General features: G+C 41.5%; 2 protein-coding genes across 4 annotated transcripts in view; both read left to right on the plus strand.

Annotated features, from left to right (window-relative positions):
• Setdb2 (SET domain bifurcated histone lysine methyltransferase 2) overlaps positions 1-1,821 on the plus strand; it is a 34,477-nt gene extending 32,656 nt beyond the window's left edge. For both annotated transcript variants that reach the window (XR_013109339.1, XM_034498938.2), the window contains one exon: positions 896-1,821. Coding sequence is in view for 1 of the 2 variants with exons in the window: in XM_034498938.2 (XP_034354829.1) it covers positions 896-1,013 (118 nt within the window). In the remaining variant the exon portion in view is untranslated. The remainder of the gene's footprint in view (positions 1-895) is intronic.
• Positions 1,822-6,924: 5,103 nt separating this feature from the next.
• On the plus strand, positions 6,925-18,973 carry LOC117706103 (PHD finger protein 11-like). Of its 2 annotated transcripts, XM_076930931.1 has the most exons (10): positions 6,925-7,194; positions 9,309-9,416; positions 10,841-10,971; positions 12,826-12,872; positions 13,853-13,920; positions 14,705-14,768; positions 15,318-15,449; positions 17,165-17,236; positions 18,358-18,524; positions 18,694-18,973. In XM_076930931.1, the coding sequence occupies exons 1-10, from the start codon at positions 7,060-7,062 to the stop codon at positions 18,694-18,696; spliced, it is 927 nt and encodes a 308-aa protein (XP_076787046.1). In that variant the 5' UTR covers positions 6,925-7,059; the 3' UTR covers positions 18,697-18,973. The 2 variants fall into 2 exon arrangements, with proteins under 2 accessions (XP_076787046.1, XP_034354833.2); XM_034498942.2 differs by having other exon boundaries at positions 18,358-18,973.
• The last annotated feature ends 761 nt before the right edge of the window (positions 18,974-19,734 follow it).

A 19,734-nucleotide genomic window follows, 5' to 3' on the forward strand; every position in this document is an offset into this window, starting at 1 on the left:
TTAATTTAATAACTCTGTCTGGGAGTCCATTTTCAGTTTCAAGCCATGTACTTTGGCTGCCAACATGTTGATGTTGTTAAAGACAAGCTTTAACACAATGGGCAGGAATAAAAGTATTCCCAGGACAAAAAGGGCTAGCATAACAAGCTATATATGCTATTCTTGAAGCTTGACCAAAATAGAAATACTGACCTCAGGCCATGGGTAATTTTATCAGCAGTATCTACCGCATCAACACTCAACAGAAGAACTCAACAGAACAGCATTCTTGAAATTCATAAGCTCACTATGCAAAGTTAAACATCCAGAGAGGTGTTAAAATTATGCCAAATACACTGCAACTTTTTCCTAATTATACTGACTACCACTGTAAATTTTAAAACTAATACAAATCCAATGGTATTTGGCATGACACTCGAGATGGCTCCTTACCCTTAACTTCTGAAACTTCTTCCAATAATTTGAATAGGATAAAGAGCATCAATCCATTCTTCCAAATGCCTATCTAAATCCTCTTACATATTTAACACATTTGTAACATTTTTTTGCTAAATGATTAACAAAAGTAGCTGTCTTAACTTCTTGTGTCAAAGCAATTTCAAAAGAAGTGGTGCTAGCAATTAATGTAATTAAAGCTGTTATACTAGCAATAATCAAGCCCACTACCCTCTTGCTTCTGCTTAAAACCTGACTCACTTCTTCCAGTATTTGCAAGCTTTTTTCAGAAGACCAAATGACTGCTTTTAATAAAGATTGTTTTGACTGGTGGACAATGTGGAGAGAGAATAGACTGAGTTTAGGATGGCTGATTTTGTTAATATGAAAATTGAAATATCCAAGGTTGATTGCTGTGGAATAATTTAGCAGGATTTATGTTTCTCTTTTTACTTTGTAGGTATGTGAAAGCAAGAACAGAACTAACATGGGATTATGGTTATGAAGCTGGGACCATGCTTGAAAAGGAAATCCTCTGCCAATGTGGGTTTAATAAGTGTCGGAAAAAAATAATATAACTTTATATCTGATATCCATTCATGAAGTGAACTGATCAATGTGGAACTACATCAGTTTTCAATGAGATTGTGGTTAATATTTCTGTTTCCTTTGTTCAGGGTATTGATACTTTATGTCTAATTTTGTGTCTTATGTTAGAAACAAAATAAGGGCATGTATATGCATCAAGTATCATGTGTTATTATAGTTATTTAACTTTACATGAGTAGACTGTAAATGATATATTTTATGTAAATACCACTGTACAACTTATAACTTTTGTATTTTGTATATTAATACAAAATTATAATAGAATTTATACATTTCTAAATTGTTTTTTGTGATTATTATTTATAATTTATGCTCCAAAAGGCCAACTTTTATATCTTTAACCTACAAACTTGATGTTAAATTTCTGACAATTCATTGACTGTTAAGAACTACAAATGATGGGCAGGAGTCTGGAGACTATGTAGGTGCTAACGCTATGCACAGTAATTGAAAGTATTTTTTGTTGGAGAATAAGCCCATGGCCTCCTGCATGTAGGAACTCACTCTGCCACAAAGCAACATCTTCCCCCTCCCAAGTAATCTATTACTTCATTGTACCATTAACCATCCCAGCAGGGGGCCATTCTGAACACACTGTGAACAAGAAACTTTCCAGGTTCCCTGTAGTGCCTGAGTGCACAAGACAAGGAACACAGAAAGAAAGGAAGAAAGAAGCAAGGAAGAAATGTTGTGCACAGAGTAGAGCTAGGAATCTTGCAGCTAGTCAAAATTGTGATGTGTAACCTGAAAGGAATTGCATTAAAAAGAGAAACGACAGGGTTTTGTTGTTGTTGTTGTTTATTTGGTTTGGTTTTTCGAGACAGTTTCTCTGTGTAGCCCTGGCTGTCCTGGAACTCACTCTGTAGACCAGGCTGGTCTCAAACTCAGAAATCTGCCTGCCTCTGCCTCCTAAGTGCTGGCATTAAAGGCGTGCGCCACCACTGCCCAGTGAGAATGATAGCTTGAGCTACAGGTAGATGTGGCAAGATAGTCACAGTAGTGATGTAAGGACTCAAGGAAGTCACTAAAATGAAGCAAGGAGGAGACACTGGTCCATCTCTCCAGCCCTGTTACTTTGTTTCTCAGAGCATTCTTTTCTTTGAGGATTTGTTTGTTTGAGTCAGGCTGGCATCAGACCCATAGAGATTGGCCTGATTCTGTCTCACAGGTTCTAGGGTTAAAGGTGTATGCTGCCCAGAGAAAATCATTTAAAGAATTCTGCTTTATACTGTGGCTTTAATAGTTCTTTGTCTTTGAAGATACTAATTACGGGCCAAAGAGATGGCTCAGCAGGTAAAGCCACATGCTGCCAAGCACAACAGCCTTTCAGTTCCTAGGGCCCACATGATAGAAGAGAATTACTTCAACCTGAAGTGATTCTAACTGCCCTATATGTCATGTGTCTAAAATGCACACAAAATGACACACAGGAAAAGCTTACTATACTCTTTCAGTGAGTATGTGCATATACACACACATGCATTCATGTGATATTTCCCTTCAAGGCCTCTGTCTCTCCATGTGTCTGTTGCCTTCATACTTTCCTGGTCTTTATATGGAAGTTAGAAGATATTCTTGCAGAGGCTGAACAATGTGCTACAATATTCAGAAGGACAGACCAGTTGTTCCTTAAACTAAGCACAAGCACAGGAGGGGTGTCTGGTGTGGGTTTTCTCCAGCTGGTTGAGGGCTATTTGTGGTTGTCGACTTGACACACCTGGGAAGAGGACCTTCTCCATATTTGCCTCTATCAGAGTGGCCTGTGTGGCATTGTCCTGACTGCAAGTTGATGGAGGAAGGCATGGGTCACTGTGTGCAGCAGCAGCACAGGGCCAGTGGTTGTGGGCTGTAGTGGACAGCAGGTTTAGAGAGGCAAGGGAAGCAGCCAGAAAGCCTCCCTGCTCCTGCTTTCTTCCTTGTTCTCTGGATGATGACGGCAACCTGTTAGTCATAGAAAACCTTTCTTCCCCTGCATTATTTTGGGCCTGGGTTTTCATCAAAACTAGACCACTTTTTAAATGACTCTTCAGAGTTGAAAATCGACAAGGAAACTGTACCTATCTTGTACTTCCTCCCAGGATGCTGCTTGCTTTTACCACCCAGGTTTAGAGAAACGAAACTATAAACTCCCCCATTGCGTTTTGAAGAGTGCAGGTGCCCAGTCATGGCCCAAGAGACAGCACAGTCCCCTGACCCAGTCCTCACTGGTGAGTACTAGGGTTTTGGTTTGCAAGAAGGTCACACTTCATTTCACTTGGGGAGACTGCAGAGCACAGCTGAGGGCTGAGCAGGGCTTACAGCATCTGAGAAAACTGTAGGCATTGAAGACTTCAGGAAGCTGAAACCTCTAGGTTGACTGGTTCCATACTATTTGGTCTTTGCTTCACTGGGAGCTCTGCACTTTAAAGTGCAGAAATACTGACAACACACTGTCGGGAAGGGAAGGTAGACTTTATTGGAGATAATGAAAACCTAGAAAGGAGGCCCCACCCAGCCTTTGGAGTAATTGGGGAATACTGAGGACCAGGTTACAAGTAGCTATTAGTTTTCTAGAGGCTTGAGTTTAGGCTGATGTTTCAGGGCCACCCATAGTGACACTCTCCTTAAGATGATTTTCTCTTATCTTGAGGGCATGGTGATCCAGGTTTTTGTCAGCTTTGTGGTTCACAAGTTTCTGGAATCATCTTAGAAAATCATGAACTCAAAAATGCACAGGAAGTCCTTTCTGGGATAGGAAAGAAAAAGCAGAGAGGACTGCAGGGAAGCTGGTATTGACTGACTGTTACAGCCCCTGCAATCGCCCCCAACCCCTTTTCTCTCCAGTAGAAACCTGGCCCAAAGGTTAAAGCAGGAAATACAGACACAATAGGAAGGCACTAATGCCAAACTTTTTTAGCCCTTTCAAGCAACAGTGATCACTGCCCAAGGGAAGTCACTATGTTCAGCAAAAGCATCCTTTCATCCCTGAAACAACCCAGGAATCCATTACCCTCACCCACTTGGTAGAGATGTCTATAGCCAAATTTGCAGTTGCAGTTGCAGATTTATTCCAGCCTGTAACCATCCTGCAACTAGTATATTCTTGAGGTTTAGTTTGTGTATGACTATTTTGCCTGCATAAATGTTTGTATAGCCCCTATGTACTTGTATGATTTGGTGATTAGCAGAAGGCAGCAAATGATTCTACCTGGACCTAGAGTTAGAAATGTTTATAGGTCACCATGTAGGTGCTGGGAACCAAGAGCAACAAGACATCTTGTCTACAGAGCCATCATTCTAGTTCCATGTATGTATGTATGTATGTATGTATGTATGTATGTATCTGTATGTATGCAGGTATGTATGTACAGATGCATTTATTTAGCGTGTGTGTGTGTATGTATTTGTATTCAAAGTGTGTGAAGACCCTTGAGCTCTAGTAACAAGAGTTTGTAAACTATCTCAACATGAGTATTGGGAACCAAACTTGAGTCCTCAAGCAGAAAAGCAACTAATCTGTCTCTCTAGCCCCATTCTATTTTTTTTTAAAGTCCAAAGTCAGCCATAGGGAGGAAATGTGAAAAATTGTTTCAGAGAGGATAACACAAATAAGGGTACTAGTGTTTAGAATAAATGGCAACCACTAGCAATCTGGTCAACTATTTTATTTAGCTAATCCATTTGCGTATTGTAAACTGAGGAGCTGAACAGATAAGGTTTCATCCCACTTCCCAGGCTTTGTATTTGCAAACTCAAAATGGGTTTGTCTCAAAAGAACTATGGGTACTTTGTTTTTGTTTTAATTTAAAAGTGGCCTGAGATGACTTAGCAGTTAAGAGCAAGTTGCTCTAGTGGAGAATTCTGGTTGGATTCCCAGGACCCATATAATGGCTCACAACCACTTCTGAAGGATCCCATGGCCTCTTCTGGCCTCCATAAGCACGAGGCACTCATGTGGTACCCTCATACATATAATCTTTTAAATTAAAAATGTAAGTATAATATTAATGGGAAGTCAGTGGAGTAAAATAAAAGCTACAGAACCAAAAAATAACCATATCTAATCATTATTAAAACAAGGTATATATCCATCTTATCCTTTAAAATAAATTCTTATCAATATTATAAAAACAAAAGTTCACTAGTTTCTAAATATATCACCCTTACATAAGAGTAAATTGTAAAGTGGTTTTAATATCACATAAAGCATGTAGACTTAAATGTTTATTGTGTATGGTGTGTGCACATATGTGTGTGTGTGGGGGGGGGGTTACTGGTATGTATGCAGAGGCCAGAGGAGGATACCAAGTGTACTTCTCCTACCAAGCTTTATTTCACTAATGAAGTGATAATATTCTAACATGTGACAAGCCTTTAAAAATCAGTAAGAAACTAATAATTCAATAGAAATAATGGGCAGAGGCATTGCTTCTAAAAAAGAAAAACAACACTGTCATCCATTGAATTAGAAACTTGGGGTATGACTCACTTTTGCCTGTATTGTCTGTTCTTTGACTTGTTCATCTAACAATCTGTCCAAGTGATTCTATGAATGTATGTTTTTAAATCATGCAGGTAAGGGACCTTCTCTCATTTTCTTCAAAGCTTCCTCACTATCTGTGCTGATATAGTCTTTCTAATAATTGCTTTTATACATTCCTTAACCTTGGTATTTGGGTTGAAATTACATAAGTTTAAAACTTCCTTGGGGGGAAGTTGTATAGAATTGTCATCACGGTTTACCTGCCTCTAGTCCAGACAGCAGGTATTCTACATCTATTTGGGTCTTCATCTTGCTTCACCCTTGCTGACAGGCATTTGCCTTTTGTTCTTTTCTCCATCTGGACTGGTATCCAGATTGTGCTGAACGTGTGTGTGTGTGTGTGTGTGTGTGTGTGTGTGTGTATGTGTGTGTGTGTGTGTATGTGTGTATTTCCAACCCCTGATTCATGGTAAACCTAACGGGGAACACACCCTAAAAGAAAACCAACACTCCCTCCCACACAAACCCATCAACTGACAGATCTTCTCAGGGGTGGATGCTAGTGAGTGCTGTCCTCTAACCCCCACCACCATGCCAGCTAGAATTTTAACTAGTTTGATCCTATGCAGGCCTTTTGCAGGTTTCTACAGCTGCCTTGAATTTATGATTACAGCATTTCTGTCATGTCTAGAAGACACTGTCTTAGAAGCTTCCCATCCCCTGTCCCACAGTGTTCCCTGAAGTGAGGTGATTGTAGTTGTCTCATTTATGGCAGAGATTTCCACACATATTCTCACCAGGTGTAACCTGTAACCAGGTGAGAACTTAATAAGACCATATTGCCAAAGGCATCACACTTTTTAATTACAGGACACAGAAAAATTAAGCAATAACCAGGAGGTTCTTCCCTGTTGGCTAGCTTTCATTGTACTGAAAGGTGCCATGTAGCTTGTTGGAGAAGAAAAGTAATCCACAATCTGACAGTGCTGTGAACACTGTGAGCGACAATAACAACCAACATGGCAAGATATGTTCCTGGGTGCAAGAGTGACACCATATTATAGGGGTGACCAACTGATTTCTAATTGGAGTTAGGGCCAGCAGGAGGAAGCATGTGCCTTGTACTGTAAATTTGACCAAGATCCCATGGCAAGGGAGCTCATAGGCCCAGAGGTGAACCTACACCTACTGTCTTTGCCTAATAGACACGCTGTCAACCTTTGCTCTACATTCCTAACTTTCCCCATTGATAAGTCCAGCTCTCAGACATCATCTGAGATTTCTTTGTATATTGTATGCATTTCAGTAAGGCCTCTAGAATGTTTTCAGTGACACCATAGCCCACCTTTTTGGCTTGCTGTTTCTGTTGACAGCACTGTCAGAACCGTAGTCAGAGGCTGTACCACACAAGAGATGCTATTTTTCTCCACTTGGATTGCTGATTTGTTGTTGTTCCAGGAGTCAAGACCCTATCACAAAAAAGAGGCCCTGCCCCCTTCTTTAAGACTGGAGGAGCTACCAAGGCCATAAAATGCTTTTCTGTTTTAATCTGGATGTTATTTATAGGTTTTTGTCAGGTTACAGAAAAGATGGAAAAAAGGACATGTGCCCTCTGCCCTGAAGGCCATGACTGGAGTGTGATCTACTTCGCACCATCAGCAAATATAGCTGCTCATGAAAAGTGTTTGGTAAGTTACTAGTAAATAACTTTAAAATTACTTGTGTAGTGCTAGAGAAATGGCTCAAGGGTTAAGAGCACTGGTTGTTCTTCCACAGGATCCAGGTTCCATTCCTAGCACCCACAGGGTGGCTCACATCCACCCATAACCCCAGTCCCTGGGTATGTGATGCCTTCATCTGGTCTCTGAGGCTAGCCTAGGTCGTCCTGCTTGGCAGCGTGTGATTTTTCTTGACAAGGCACCTTACTGGCCCATGTTTTTCTATCAGCATCTTTCTGGGAGTAACTTTTAATCCTGATAAAATACAACATATTAATGCACTAGGCTTGCAACTGCAGCATAAGAGCAGAAACAGAGAGACCCTAACTGCAAACTATGGGGGAAGGAGAAAGCTAAACACACAGTTGTTCTCTGACTTCCACATGCAAGTATTAACATTTGCATTATGATTTCTAATTCATATACAATCCTTTGCATATTTAAGTATTATAATATTCCTCATGTTTTTATGCTTTTTTTTTTTTTTTTTATTTTATGTGTTATATTAACCTTCAAATGAAAACAGGTAGGTTGTTTAGGTTTATGTGACTCACAGTAGCTTCAGCTCTCTGGAGCTAGGGAGCTGGTGACTCAGTAAAGTGCCAGAGACCTAAAGTGTCCATAAGTGTCCTGACGTCCACCCCCAGGACTCATGCAAAAAGCAGGACAAAGCACTGTGTGCCCGTAATCCCATGGGAGGGAGGAATAGACAGGAGGATTCTAGGAGCCTGCTGACCAGCCTGTTGAGCTGACTTTGTGAACTCTCCAGGTTCAGGGAGTGACTATCTCATAAAATAAGGTAGAGAGGGGCTGGGGAGATGGCTCTGTGGTGAAGCTGCTGTTGCAGAGAGGATCCAGGTTCAGTTCCCAGCACAGGGGTGAGTTCACAAGCATTTGTAACTCCACTTCCAGGAGTCCAGTACCTTCTTCTGACCTCTGCAGAAACCAGCCCACACATGATACAAAAACATACACGATGGCAAAACACTCATTTTCATAAAAAAAAAATCTTAGGAAAAAGGTAAAGAGCAGTAAGGAAAGAAAGACAGCGTAAGTAAATCTCTCTGTCCTCTGCATGTACAGGTACAAACACACACACACAGAGAACACATACACAAAATTGCACAGAAGCACACCACACACACACATACACACACATGCATACTTATAAAACACACACACATATTTGATAAAATTGAAAAAAGATTTTAATGTGTGTGTGTGTGTATGTGTGCATGTGTGTGACACTCTGGAGCTGGTGTTCATATGTGAGCTGGGTGCTGGGAGCTGAACGTAGAACCTTTGGAACATTGGAAGAGAAGCGCACAAGCTTAACCACTGAGCCCTCTCTGTATCCTCTGAAATGCTGAAGAGGAAAGAGACTTGTGGCCACTAAAACACACAAGGGAATTCAGGGCTAGCTGTGGTCACCCATACCTGCATTTCCACTGCTCAGAACATAAGGAAGAGGCCAAGGTCAAGGTAAACTTGGATAAAGGAAAAATATATCTTTTTTTAAAACATAAAAATCATAAGATCCAGGTGTATTAATGTATGTCTTTAGTTCCACCACTCTGGCAGAGACTAGAGGACCTGTGTTAGGGACTCCCAGGCCAGCTAGGCTATAATGAGACCCTATCTCAACAACAAGAGTAAAGGTCTGCCATACAGTTGTAGAGGCAGGCACAGTTCTTCAAGTCTAGGAAGAAGGCCTGGAAAGCCATCAGAAATGGCCTCTGTTTCTAGCTTTGGCTTCTCTGACTGCATGGCTTCAGCCATTGCCAGAGCCTGCTCTATGTTCCTAGGCAGGGACATTGCTGTAGGAGCTCCTGTCTGCCTGGCTCCAGAGTCAACAGAGATCAGTTACCAAGTACAACTGTGTCTGCAGACGGGACTCTCACAGGAGTCACATGGCTCAAGTCTGTTCATCTACTGCACAGTGGCCAGTGCTCTGAGCCATCGTCCACTCTGCACTCCTCTTCAGCCTTTTCAGAACCATCTCTGACTTGTGTCAGTCAGGACTACATCACACCAACTCTGGATTATTTTTGTTTTGTTTTTTGTTTTGTTTCTGCAACCTCCAGCTGTATTCATCAGGACTGGTGGAATGTGAGGCCCATGATCCAGGTAATATAGCTAGAAATTTTGACGTGAAATCAGTACTGGAAAAGATCTGGAGGGGAAGCACATTGGTAAGTTGACATGTTTTTTTGCTTATAAATGATGAGTCTTGGGGTCTGCACTCAAAGGATAGTTGTTTGGGGATGGAGAGGTGGTTCTCAGTTAGGAATTCTTGTTGCCATTTCAGCAATGAAATAGCAACACACAACTGCTTGTAACTCCAGCTCCAGAGCATTACACATCCCCTGCTGGCTTCCACAGACACCTGCAATACATATTCACTCAGAAAGAAAAATGGATCTCTCATCTAAAAAACAGAGTCTATGGTAACGTCCAGTTTGAGAACCATGTGGAGAGCTGGAAGGTGGACTGTGAGACATTGCCTCAGCTGATGCTGTCTGTTTACAACTGTGTGTCCCACATATCAGGAAAGCAGGCTTGAAAGGCTTCTGAGTGAAAACTCTCTGGTCAGACAGGCTGTAACAGGTCCTTACTGTCATTCCAGCAGAGCAAGCACCAATTTCAGCAGCTCAACAGCATCATCTAGGTTTTTCTCCTCTCCTGTCCTAAAGCAGCTAGCTGGTCCTCTTAGTGTGACAAAGCTGAAGGCAGCATCCAGAACTCAGGGCTTTATCCTTGACATGGAGCAAGATGTCTTCTGAATGTCAAGGGGTGGCTGCATGTCTTTCTGCACCACTTCTAAGTGGTTATCAATGTTAGCATCTGCCTTGGAGGTGAGGGCATAAGGGTCCTAACCAGGAAAGAAGGATGGCTCAGAGAGTATCCTCTGAGGTCGACTGTGTCTCCTGAAAAGGCCATTTGCAGATTAGTAAACAGATTGACAAGTTTGAGTGTTTCATGGCTGACCAAAAGCACAGTAAAGTGTTAATGACTGGAGCCACACAATGCCTAACCATCACTACATATACCTTCATATAAAAACATAGGGAAATTAAATTAAGGAATCAAAAAAAATACTGTGCTGTTCAGTTCTGTTTTCAATGTTTAGTTCCTACACACTGGAAACAGGTTCCATTCATTTCATATTATCCTCAGTAGCAACTCTATAGAGCAGGTACCACCATCCCAGGGAGAAATGTCTAAGAGGAAGTCATAGAAAGTACCAGCCGAGATCACAATCTTTAGTGTCACAGCATGAGCTGCTGTGACCTGAGGCTCAAAGTCCCCGATCCACCCCTTGCCTAGGGATAAAGAAGCCTGCTAGCTTCACTTTAAGAAATTGCTATGTTTTTTTCACTTATGTAGACTGTGATACAACTGTCTTTGCCAGGCATTTGATGCCACTTGTCTGCAGTTTTGCTGAAACTTCCTCATGGGTTGCCAAATCTAATTACTATTTAGTGTGGGTATGGAGGCTGGGATATGCCAGACAGCCAGGACAAAAACACAGAGCTTCTGACTTAAACATTTAATGACATCCTTACTTTTTAGTAATGAAAGAAGTACTTACTCATCATGATCTATTCTTCTACAGATATGCTCATTTTGTAATAACAAAGGAGCCATTGTGGGGTGTGGAGAAAAATCTTGTTCCAAGAATTACCACTTACTCTGTGCCAAGGATGACCACGCAATTCTACAAGTTGGAGTTACAAGAACTTACAAGTAATCAAATAGCTTTAAAAGTCCATGGTGGAGGGGTGGGGGTGATTAAGGAATGGCTAGCCTGTGATATACTTCTCAAGCTCAACTTATGCAAATGAGTTTCACGTGAGAACAGGATTATGGGACACCACCAGGAACTCAGCTTCACATATCTGCACATGACAGGAAAAAGAACTACTCAAGGGTTTGTTTGACTTTCTAAATCTCCTCTGTACTCTCTTCTTCCTGGGAGAGCCACGTTCACAATGGTAGCATGCATGTCCTGCAAGAGACAGGAGTCAGTTCAGGCCTGTTCTTCTCTTTAGCAGGCAGACATCTTCCTTCCTTCACTCACTCATCCACAGTTCATGGGTCTGTCTTCCCACCTTGTGGGAATGAGCTCTCTGCTTCCAGTGTTGGACCCAGGCATGGAACTGAGGATGGCAGAGCTTTTGGCAAGCACCTTCACCTGAGGAGTCACCTTGACAGCTCCCAGCTTGTTACTGTTCATAAAAGTTCATTCAGTTTTGAACAGTCCTTTTATATTTGAGTTATTGAGAAACCAACAGGGGTTGTATTCTTAGAATTTCACTTTTGTTGTTTCCGTTCACAAAGAGCTCAATTTATCATGACAGTTCTAAACACATGAAATCCTTGCTGTAACAAGTTTTTATTTTTTTGAGACAGTGTCTCACCAAGTAGACCAGGCTGTCCTTGAAATTACAGAGATAACTTTAAAAAAATTTTATTAACCACACTAGAAATACTTACTCTTTTTTAAAAAAAATAATTTTAATTATTTCAGAAAGGAACAAGTGGGCTTGTTTGTTGTTAAATTTTTAACATAAACATTTAAGTTCATAGAATAACCGAGATACTTCACAAGGTGCTGAGGTATATTGAGAGAATGAACCCAACCCGGTATCATCAGGTTGGGGGACTGGTGCAGAGAGGCCACAGTGAACACTGACTCATGGAAGGGGCTGGAACATGAAGGGGATTTGCAGATACTTGAAAATTACTGACACTGGGGATGGGGAGGACACAGATGAGAGAGTCTATTCTAATATTCTCTATACTCCTTTATGTGTTACAAAACCTCATAGCCAAGCATGGTAGTGTAAGCCTAAAATCAATGTACAGGGGGAGGGAGGGCACAAATCCAAGTCCCTCTGGAATGCAGTTGAGACCAGATGAAAGGTGCACAGATGTCCCAGGTCTAGAGGAGGTGACTGAGCTGAGTGCTGCTGGGAAAGCTGCATGCGGGGCACTGGGGTAACTGGAGGACCCTTGGTTTCATAAGGCCTAAGACAAAGGCAAGCCTGGGCAGAGAAGTCCTCACAGCTCCCTCACTCCAGTTCTCTAACCTGCCATGCTGCCTTCTCTCTGAAGACACTCACCAAACTCAAGTTCTGGTGAAGGCAAGTTCTGATCCTGAAAAGTCGTTATCCACAGTACTGCGTGTGTGTGTGTGTGTGTGTGTGTGTGTGTGTGTGTGTGTATGTGAACTGTGAAGATCAGCCAAATCGTAGGTGGTCAGATTGAAGCTCCAAATCTTAGACCATAGTTCTTTAGATGCCTCTCATTGCAGCATAGGAAGTAGGACTGTTCAAAATATTCACCCAGCATTCATGCCTTCAGAGACTAAAGTCCTCTTTCTACTGCTCAAAGTGCACCAGTACAATGGCCACCTCAACTGCACTAGATGTGGGTTAACATTTTAACATGGACTTCAACCCCCCCTTTTTTTAAAAAATGAATACTTCAGCCAGTGTAGTGGCATGCATCTTTCCTCTCAGCTCTGGGGATGCAGAGGAAAGATAAATTTCTACAATTTAAATGATTCGGTGATTCTTTGAAATTTTGTATTTTCAGAGTATTTTGCCCAGAGCATCCTCCACAAGAAGAGACCACTGAAAGTGGTAAGTGTCTAAAGTGAGTTTAAAGAAAGCTAATTACTTAAGTGAAATCTGATATAATCTAACTTCTTCTCAATTGTAATTTTTATGAGCACCTGTTTGTGTGGATGCCTTAGGTTACAGATGGTTGTGAGTCATCATGTGGGTGCTGGGAACCGAACCTGGGTCCTGTGGAAGAGCAGTGAGTGCTTGCAAGCACTGAGCAATCTCTAGTTATTGTCTTTATGTTTATAACTCATTGAAAACTACCCTTAAAGTGGTACTTGCTATCACTGTATGTTGACAGGGAATGATGATATATGATAAGTATATATATCACAGAGTTAGTTTATGGCAGGCCTGAGGTACATAGCTAGATGCTGTATCAAAAGAGTACTATTCCCTATGAAACTTCATTCTACTTCATACCTATACTGTTAAGTAAAGTTGTTATAAGACACAATACTGGTCAAAGAATATAACTGATGAAACTCTGGATCATCAAGCACTGGCTCCTTATCTTCTGAGAAGTCTCTCTAGATGAGGGAAAGAGGATTGCCCACATCCCTGCAAGTCTTCCCAGGAGCACTTGTCAGCCTGACTTTCGTAACTTGTTATTTCTTCACCTTTGACAGTCACCAATGACCCAAGCTGACTCTTCTGTTCAAGAAAACACCATCCATTTCAATTGTTCATAGTCTTATGAACTTACTTATGAGCTTACGATTAAAACCAGTTTTCAGTTTTAGGTTCAAGTTTGCCAGTCTTCTGATTTTGTAATAACTTTGACACATATTTTTATTTTGTGCAAACTTTAATTGAGACAAGGTTTCTCCGTGTAGACTTGGCTATCTTGGAATTCACTCTAAAGATCAAGCTAGTCTTGAACTCAGAGTTCCACCTGGCTCTACCTACCTACCAAAGACAGGGATTAAAGATGTACACCACAACCACCTGACAATCTTTTGCTTTATATTCCAACCTTTAAATGGTTTGTCTTTTAGTTGATAGTCCAAGCATGAAGAAGAGGAGAGGAAGAAAGAAACGCCTCTCATCAGGCCCCCACACACAGGTAATTTGAATCACAGAGCAAATTTCTTCACATAATGTCCTTACTTAGAATTCTAAATGCCAGATGCTGACAGTTTTCAAGGCATTGGAGGACCTGGCATTTGCACACCACCCTTCATGTGTGTTCTTTCCTCAATAGAGCTGATGCTAGGATTGAGGTGGCATCCTGGGGAGGATTCCACACTCAGGAAGTGCAAATCATCCTGACATGGTTGAAGAAGCATATTGAGACTAGTAAGAGGCTCAGGGGATGACATCATTCTTTCATCATTCTGTCAATCACTCCTTGAACCATGCTAGTAAAATCCTGTATCCTTTCATGACACTTAGTCGAAAACAGACTGAGAGTTCAGACAAGCATTTGTGCATAACCAAGTGTTTTCTAGCTACATGGTCCACACCTAACCAAATTTCTAACTTAAAATTTTTTAGATATAAAATTAGTAGATATAAAATGTAAAAGAAATTGGAGAGGTTTGAAACAGTTTTTATATTAGTTTCTATACATTGGATTTGTATCAGACAATAGTCTCTCCCTCTTAGTCAACAGATGTTTTTCAGGCCACAGATAGTATACCCCACAGGTCCTAGCTATTTGAGAATGCCATTTGGATCCAGGAGTTCATCAAGACCAAAAAAAAAAAAAAAAAAAAAAAACTTTGTCTAATATGTCTTTCTTTTCTTACATTTGATTAATAGATTTGATTATGTACATAATATTTTAATTTTATGTGGTATTCCAGGCCAACATGAAAATTCAATATAATCTTGGTTTTCTCTTTCAGCCCAAACCAGTGAAATCCATGAGATCCAAAAGACAAGTGGCAGTAGAGCCTCTTGGCCACAGAGGTTGGTTCTCAGTGATGGATGTGTGGCAATGATGGATTCAAAATACTTAGAGGAATGTTGTTGACCCATATAACAAAGCCATGTTTTGATCTTTATTCTTCTGGGTGTATGGTATTTAATAAGAACTTAAATATTTATTATAACTATGCATTGTATTAGAACCCATACTACATCAAAGTTATTTTAGCTGGAATGGACCATTTCTTCTGATTCTGAGAAGACATGCTTAAAAGGCAGGTGGGTTTGCCTGAGACTACAATCCAGTGACATGCTGCCCCTCATAGTGACAGGTGGCAGTGTCCTTAATATGCCTAATCTGTGACAAATACGAAGGGCTGTCATCTCAAGCATTTAAAGTAAATTTTACAAAACCACATCACTCATTCAGTTATTATAAGCAGAGAAATGTTCTCATTTCTGGACCATTTACTCTGTGAGCTACAGAAAAATGAGACAAGTGTGCTCACCCATCAACTGGTCAAGTATAAAGTGACCACATGATGGGAATAGCTGTCTGTTTCCTCCTAAAGATGCATTCTTTGTTCTTAGATGCAGCTGTCAAAGCTCCTTTTCTTAAGAAATGCCAGGAAGTCGGACTTCTTACTGAATTATTTGAACAGATCCTAGAAAAAATGGATTTAATTCCTGAAAGACTCACGGATGAGACTGTTTCAGAGTCAGGTACTGAATGGGTTACATGCAGACACATTCTAGAAAACACACCTTCCCATGCTTCCCCTCCCTTCTTTAACTCATTCTTTAAGAACACACATCATGGGCTGGAGAGATGGCTCAGTGGTCAAGAGCACTTGTTCCTCTTGTGGAGGACTCAAGGTCAGTTCCCAGCATCCACAGGGTGGCTCACAACCATAACTCCAGTCTGAGGGGAATCCAACACTGTCTTCTGTCCTGTCCAGTAACCAGGCATGCACATGGTAATCATATGTACATGTGGGGAAAACACTCATACAGAAAAGAATGAATAAATCTAAAAGTTTTACATGAATAAATCAGCAAGATAAGGAAAAATCACTGATTTTTAATTAAAGGCAAAAATGCACAGAGATCAGAAGTTATGTTTCCCAGAGGTGCACACAATTGTGTGGAGACATCATTAAAACTGCTATACTAGTTTGGCTAAAACTGCTATACTAGTTTGGCTGGTTTTGTTGATACTGCATTTGCTGTTTTAAAGTATACTTTTATTGTGCTTAATTTATACACACACACACACACACACATATATATATATACACACATACACGTGTGTGTGTGTGTGTGTGTGTGCATTTGTGGAGGATATAGACATGGTAGTGCAAGTGCACTCCCAAAAACAAAACTATCTGATCCTCTGAAGTCAGAGTTAAAAGCGGTGCTGGGGACCAGCTCCTAGGCTGTAATTTTGATGTGCCTTAAATTCTATTTCTTAATAAGTCCAGGTTCTTAAGAAAATTATTACAGGGGCTAGAGTGACACCCCAGTGATGAAGAACACATATATTCTTGCAGAGGACCTGAATTTGGTTCTCCACATCTATGTATGTCAGCCCACAATGCCTGGACCAAGCTCCTGCGGATCTGACACTTTTAAGGACTCTGAGGATAACTAACCCATGTATACACACACACACACACACACACACACACACACACAAAAACACACAAACACATGTACACATGCACACACACATTAAAAATAAATATTTTTTTAATCATTACATTGTGCCCCTGCTCCAACACACAGGTGTCGGACAGAGGATAAGACAGAGGGGTTCTGCCTCTACCATGTGGGTTCTGGGGCATGAACTTAAGTCACCTGATGGTAGCAAGCAGTGCTCCCTGCTGAGTCATCTTCCAGGTCATGGAGTTCTTGTTTAGATCAACTGTGTATTGGAAGTTTCTTTCTGAATGGCTCCTAGGGTATAAAGAGTCCACTTACAGTGTGCAAGTTCATGGCATCTATGACCTCCTGTAGCATACAGCATGAGTTACAAGCCTTATAATTCCTTGTTAGGGTGATCTGAGTGTTTCATACCATAAGAGACAATGTAGAATATTGACTTTTAAGTGTCTTTATCTATGACAAACCAAAACATAAATTAGCAGTATACGTTTCCAAGAGCTCATTTGTTACATAATTCTATTTACTAAATTTCTCATTACCAAGAATGCACAAATCTGTGGGTGCCTCCTAATCACATGGGGGCTCCCTGGAACACAGGTGTTCCCTCCCCAGCAGGCCCAGCTGCACAGAGATAGTGAGGTGGTGCTCCCTGCTGGGTCTGCACTGAGCTGCCCTCCTCTGATCCTCTCTCTTCCTATTGGGGTTATTTTCTCTTTCTCCCTGTGTGATTTATTCACATTAAAATTAACACAGGACATTGCTTCTCCCTCTAGACTATGAAAGGATCGAGAACTTACTGTTTGGCTGTGGATTATTTAAAGACACATTAATAAAATTCCAAGAAGGTAGGTGATTCATAAAATAAGGAACAGTATGTTATAGAAACATTGAAAGGGTGAGGCAGGGGGATTGAGAGCCAGTGAGACCTTGTCTGAAGACCATAATAAACTTGCATTTATTACTGACTCTTTCAGTACTGAATACATCCATGTGCTGTACCTCTAGTTATGGGTGAGGGACAGATTCACAGAGCATGGTATGAATAGCTTCTCCCCCTTATTCATAACACACTGCCCTACAGTGATCTTTTCTACAGATGTGCCTGTAAAACTATATGGCAACAGGATTTCCCCAAAGAGCAGTCGGATTGCCTTTGTCATCTCAATATGCACAGTCTCTCTCATTTTGATTTCCTGTTACCTGTTCTCATTTGGACTCTGCAATATTAAGATTTGGTCAGCAGAGAAGTTACTTTAAAAATCACTTGATAATGTCTGTTAATAAGAATAGCTATTTTTTAAAAACAGCATTCAGGAAGATGTATTTCTGTTGAAATTACATGTGTCACTTAGCATAAACCTTACGTGTCTGAAAAATGTCACACGCCCTATGATGTGGGGAATCTCAAGATACTAATGAGGACTGCAGGCAAACCACCTGGAAAGGCTGACCTCTGACACGATGCCATTCTGGTCTGGAGGTTCAGCCCAGGATTCCAAGCTAACTGCAGGTATGCAGTCATTCTGACAACCAAGAAATTAAAGATTCAATTGTGAGGATTCTAAAACCAACTAAAATGACCTTGGTAGGTTTCTACAGTAAACATTTTCTGTCCCTAAATCACACCCAAAGCTGAGCTGTACCAAATGTCCTTGGAGCCAGAGATGTGCTCATGAAACAGTTGTCACTGGTTGGCCAGCCACATGCTCTAGCCTCTGAGTGAATGAACACTGTGTAACCTTGTTCTACCATGAAGGTATCAAAGTCATGTGACACACGCTGGTGTCCATCATGACTCAAGAAAGGAAGCAAAGACATGGATAGACTGTCTCCTCAGACTACTCTGTCTTCTCATTTGAGACTCAGTTACTATAAGGTAGATGTCTGAACTGATTCAGATTAGAGACAGTACACTATTCCTAATCAAATTCCTGCACACACTGAAGCCACTCTCTTTCTTTTAAAGCAATCAAGAGGAAAACTTGTGAATATGAAGAAAGGCAGAGGCAGACGAGGCAGCAGCTTGAGGCGCTTGCAGACTTACAACAAAACCTTTGCTCATTTCAAGAAAATGGGGACCTGGACCACTCAAGCTCTTCCTCAGGATCCTTGCTACCTCCTGAGGACCACCAGGTCAGATGCCAGGAGTCTCCTGAAGTGCAAGCAGGCTCAGGACACAGCCTGTGACAGACCCACAGTCCCTCCCGCTCTGACCTGCTACTGCTCATCCATGCTCCATACTTGATTGGGTGTTTCTTGTCCCCTCTCTTGTCATCTCACTTGTCCTGCTTTCTCCTGACAGTAAAAGCTGTTCCTCAGGTCAACTGGATCAGGCCTCCATGTTCTCCAAGGAGTGAGGAAGTCTTCCTACCTACCCTACCCACCCCAGTCAAGGGCAGCAACACCAGAGCCTTTGCTCATCCTTTTGTGGAGACTTAGAGCTTCCTCTTGCTTCTGCTGCTCCTGCAGAAGGTCTCACCATGGTCTCCCCTCACTATTCTTATTCCATAAGAACACAGCAAACTCAGCCCTGCGCATTTCGCATTCCCAACATTTAGCACACTTAATAAATGCTTGTTGAAACCATGTGAAGAGTCTACAGTTTATTTAATACAGTCCCCAGCAGCCTTCAGCTGCAACAAGACACAATATACTATTCTGTGTTACTAATTTTGTGGGTCTTCATCAGAGTCTTTTTAGAAGTGTCAGCTGGTGCCAGGCAGCCTGACAGTGCTGCCATTAGTGCGGGAACTTAGAGCTGGCAGCTTGGAGGTTGTCATTTAAAATACCTCCTCCTCCATTTCCCCACCTGACAATATGCTCCAGATGTGTGCCCACACTGCCTCTCACCATTGACTCCTCTCCCATTCACATTTCTCATTTCCTCCCATGATCCTCTGGGCCACAGTAATGCACCTGTCAGAATGGGCTTGAGCTGTGTCCCAGGGTGGGGTCTAGTTTGTAATGAGTGCTTACACACACTTGTGAAGGAATCATTCATAGTGCAATACTGTGGTTACCAAGGCCAGCCTAAGCCACTTACTTCATGAGGGATCAACTGGAATGAGTGCCATCTGAGCACCCATCGAACCAGCTGGGACACTTTTATGTTAGTGCTTCCTCTGCTGCTTTACATTCAGCTGGAAATCTGTTCATGTCACTAATCTATATGGCAGAAAAGGCACCACTTGTTTGGTGTTCATAATATATGTGTATATTGGGCAGACTGCTCAACTAAACCTGCTGTGTTATTACTGAAAAATGAGCTGAATACTCACACCCCTCAGCTTAACACCAGAACCCAGACAGCTGAACTTACTTTTACCAGTTGCCCTCTGATCCC

Source organism: Arvicanthis niloticus, chromosome 3 (assembly GCF_011762505.2).
Source record: "Arvicanthis niloticus isolate mArvNil1 chromosome 3, mArvNil1.pat.X, whole genome shotgun sequence".
In the NCBI taxonomy this organism is placed as follows: Eukaryota; Metazoa; Chordata; class Mammalia; order Rodentia; family Muridae; genus Arvicanthis; species Arvicanthis niloticus.

Bases quoted from the DNA above. Each gene is read 5' to 3' on its own strand.
- LOC117706103 (XM_034498942.2), top strand. From the start codon at position 7,060: ATGTTATTTATAGGTTTTTGTCAGGTTACAGAAAAGATGGAAAAAAGG. The intron at 9,417-10,840 runs GTAAGTTGACAT...ATTCTTCTACAG, and splicing joins TCTGGAGGGGAAGCACATTG to ATATGCTCATTTTGTAATAA. The intron at 13,921-14,704 runs GTAATTTGAATC...TTTCTCTTTCAG, and splicing joins CATCAGGCCCCCACACACAG to CCCAAACCAGTGAAATCCAT.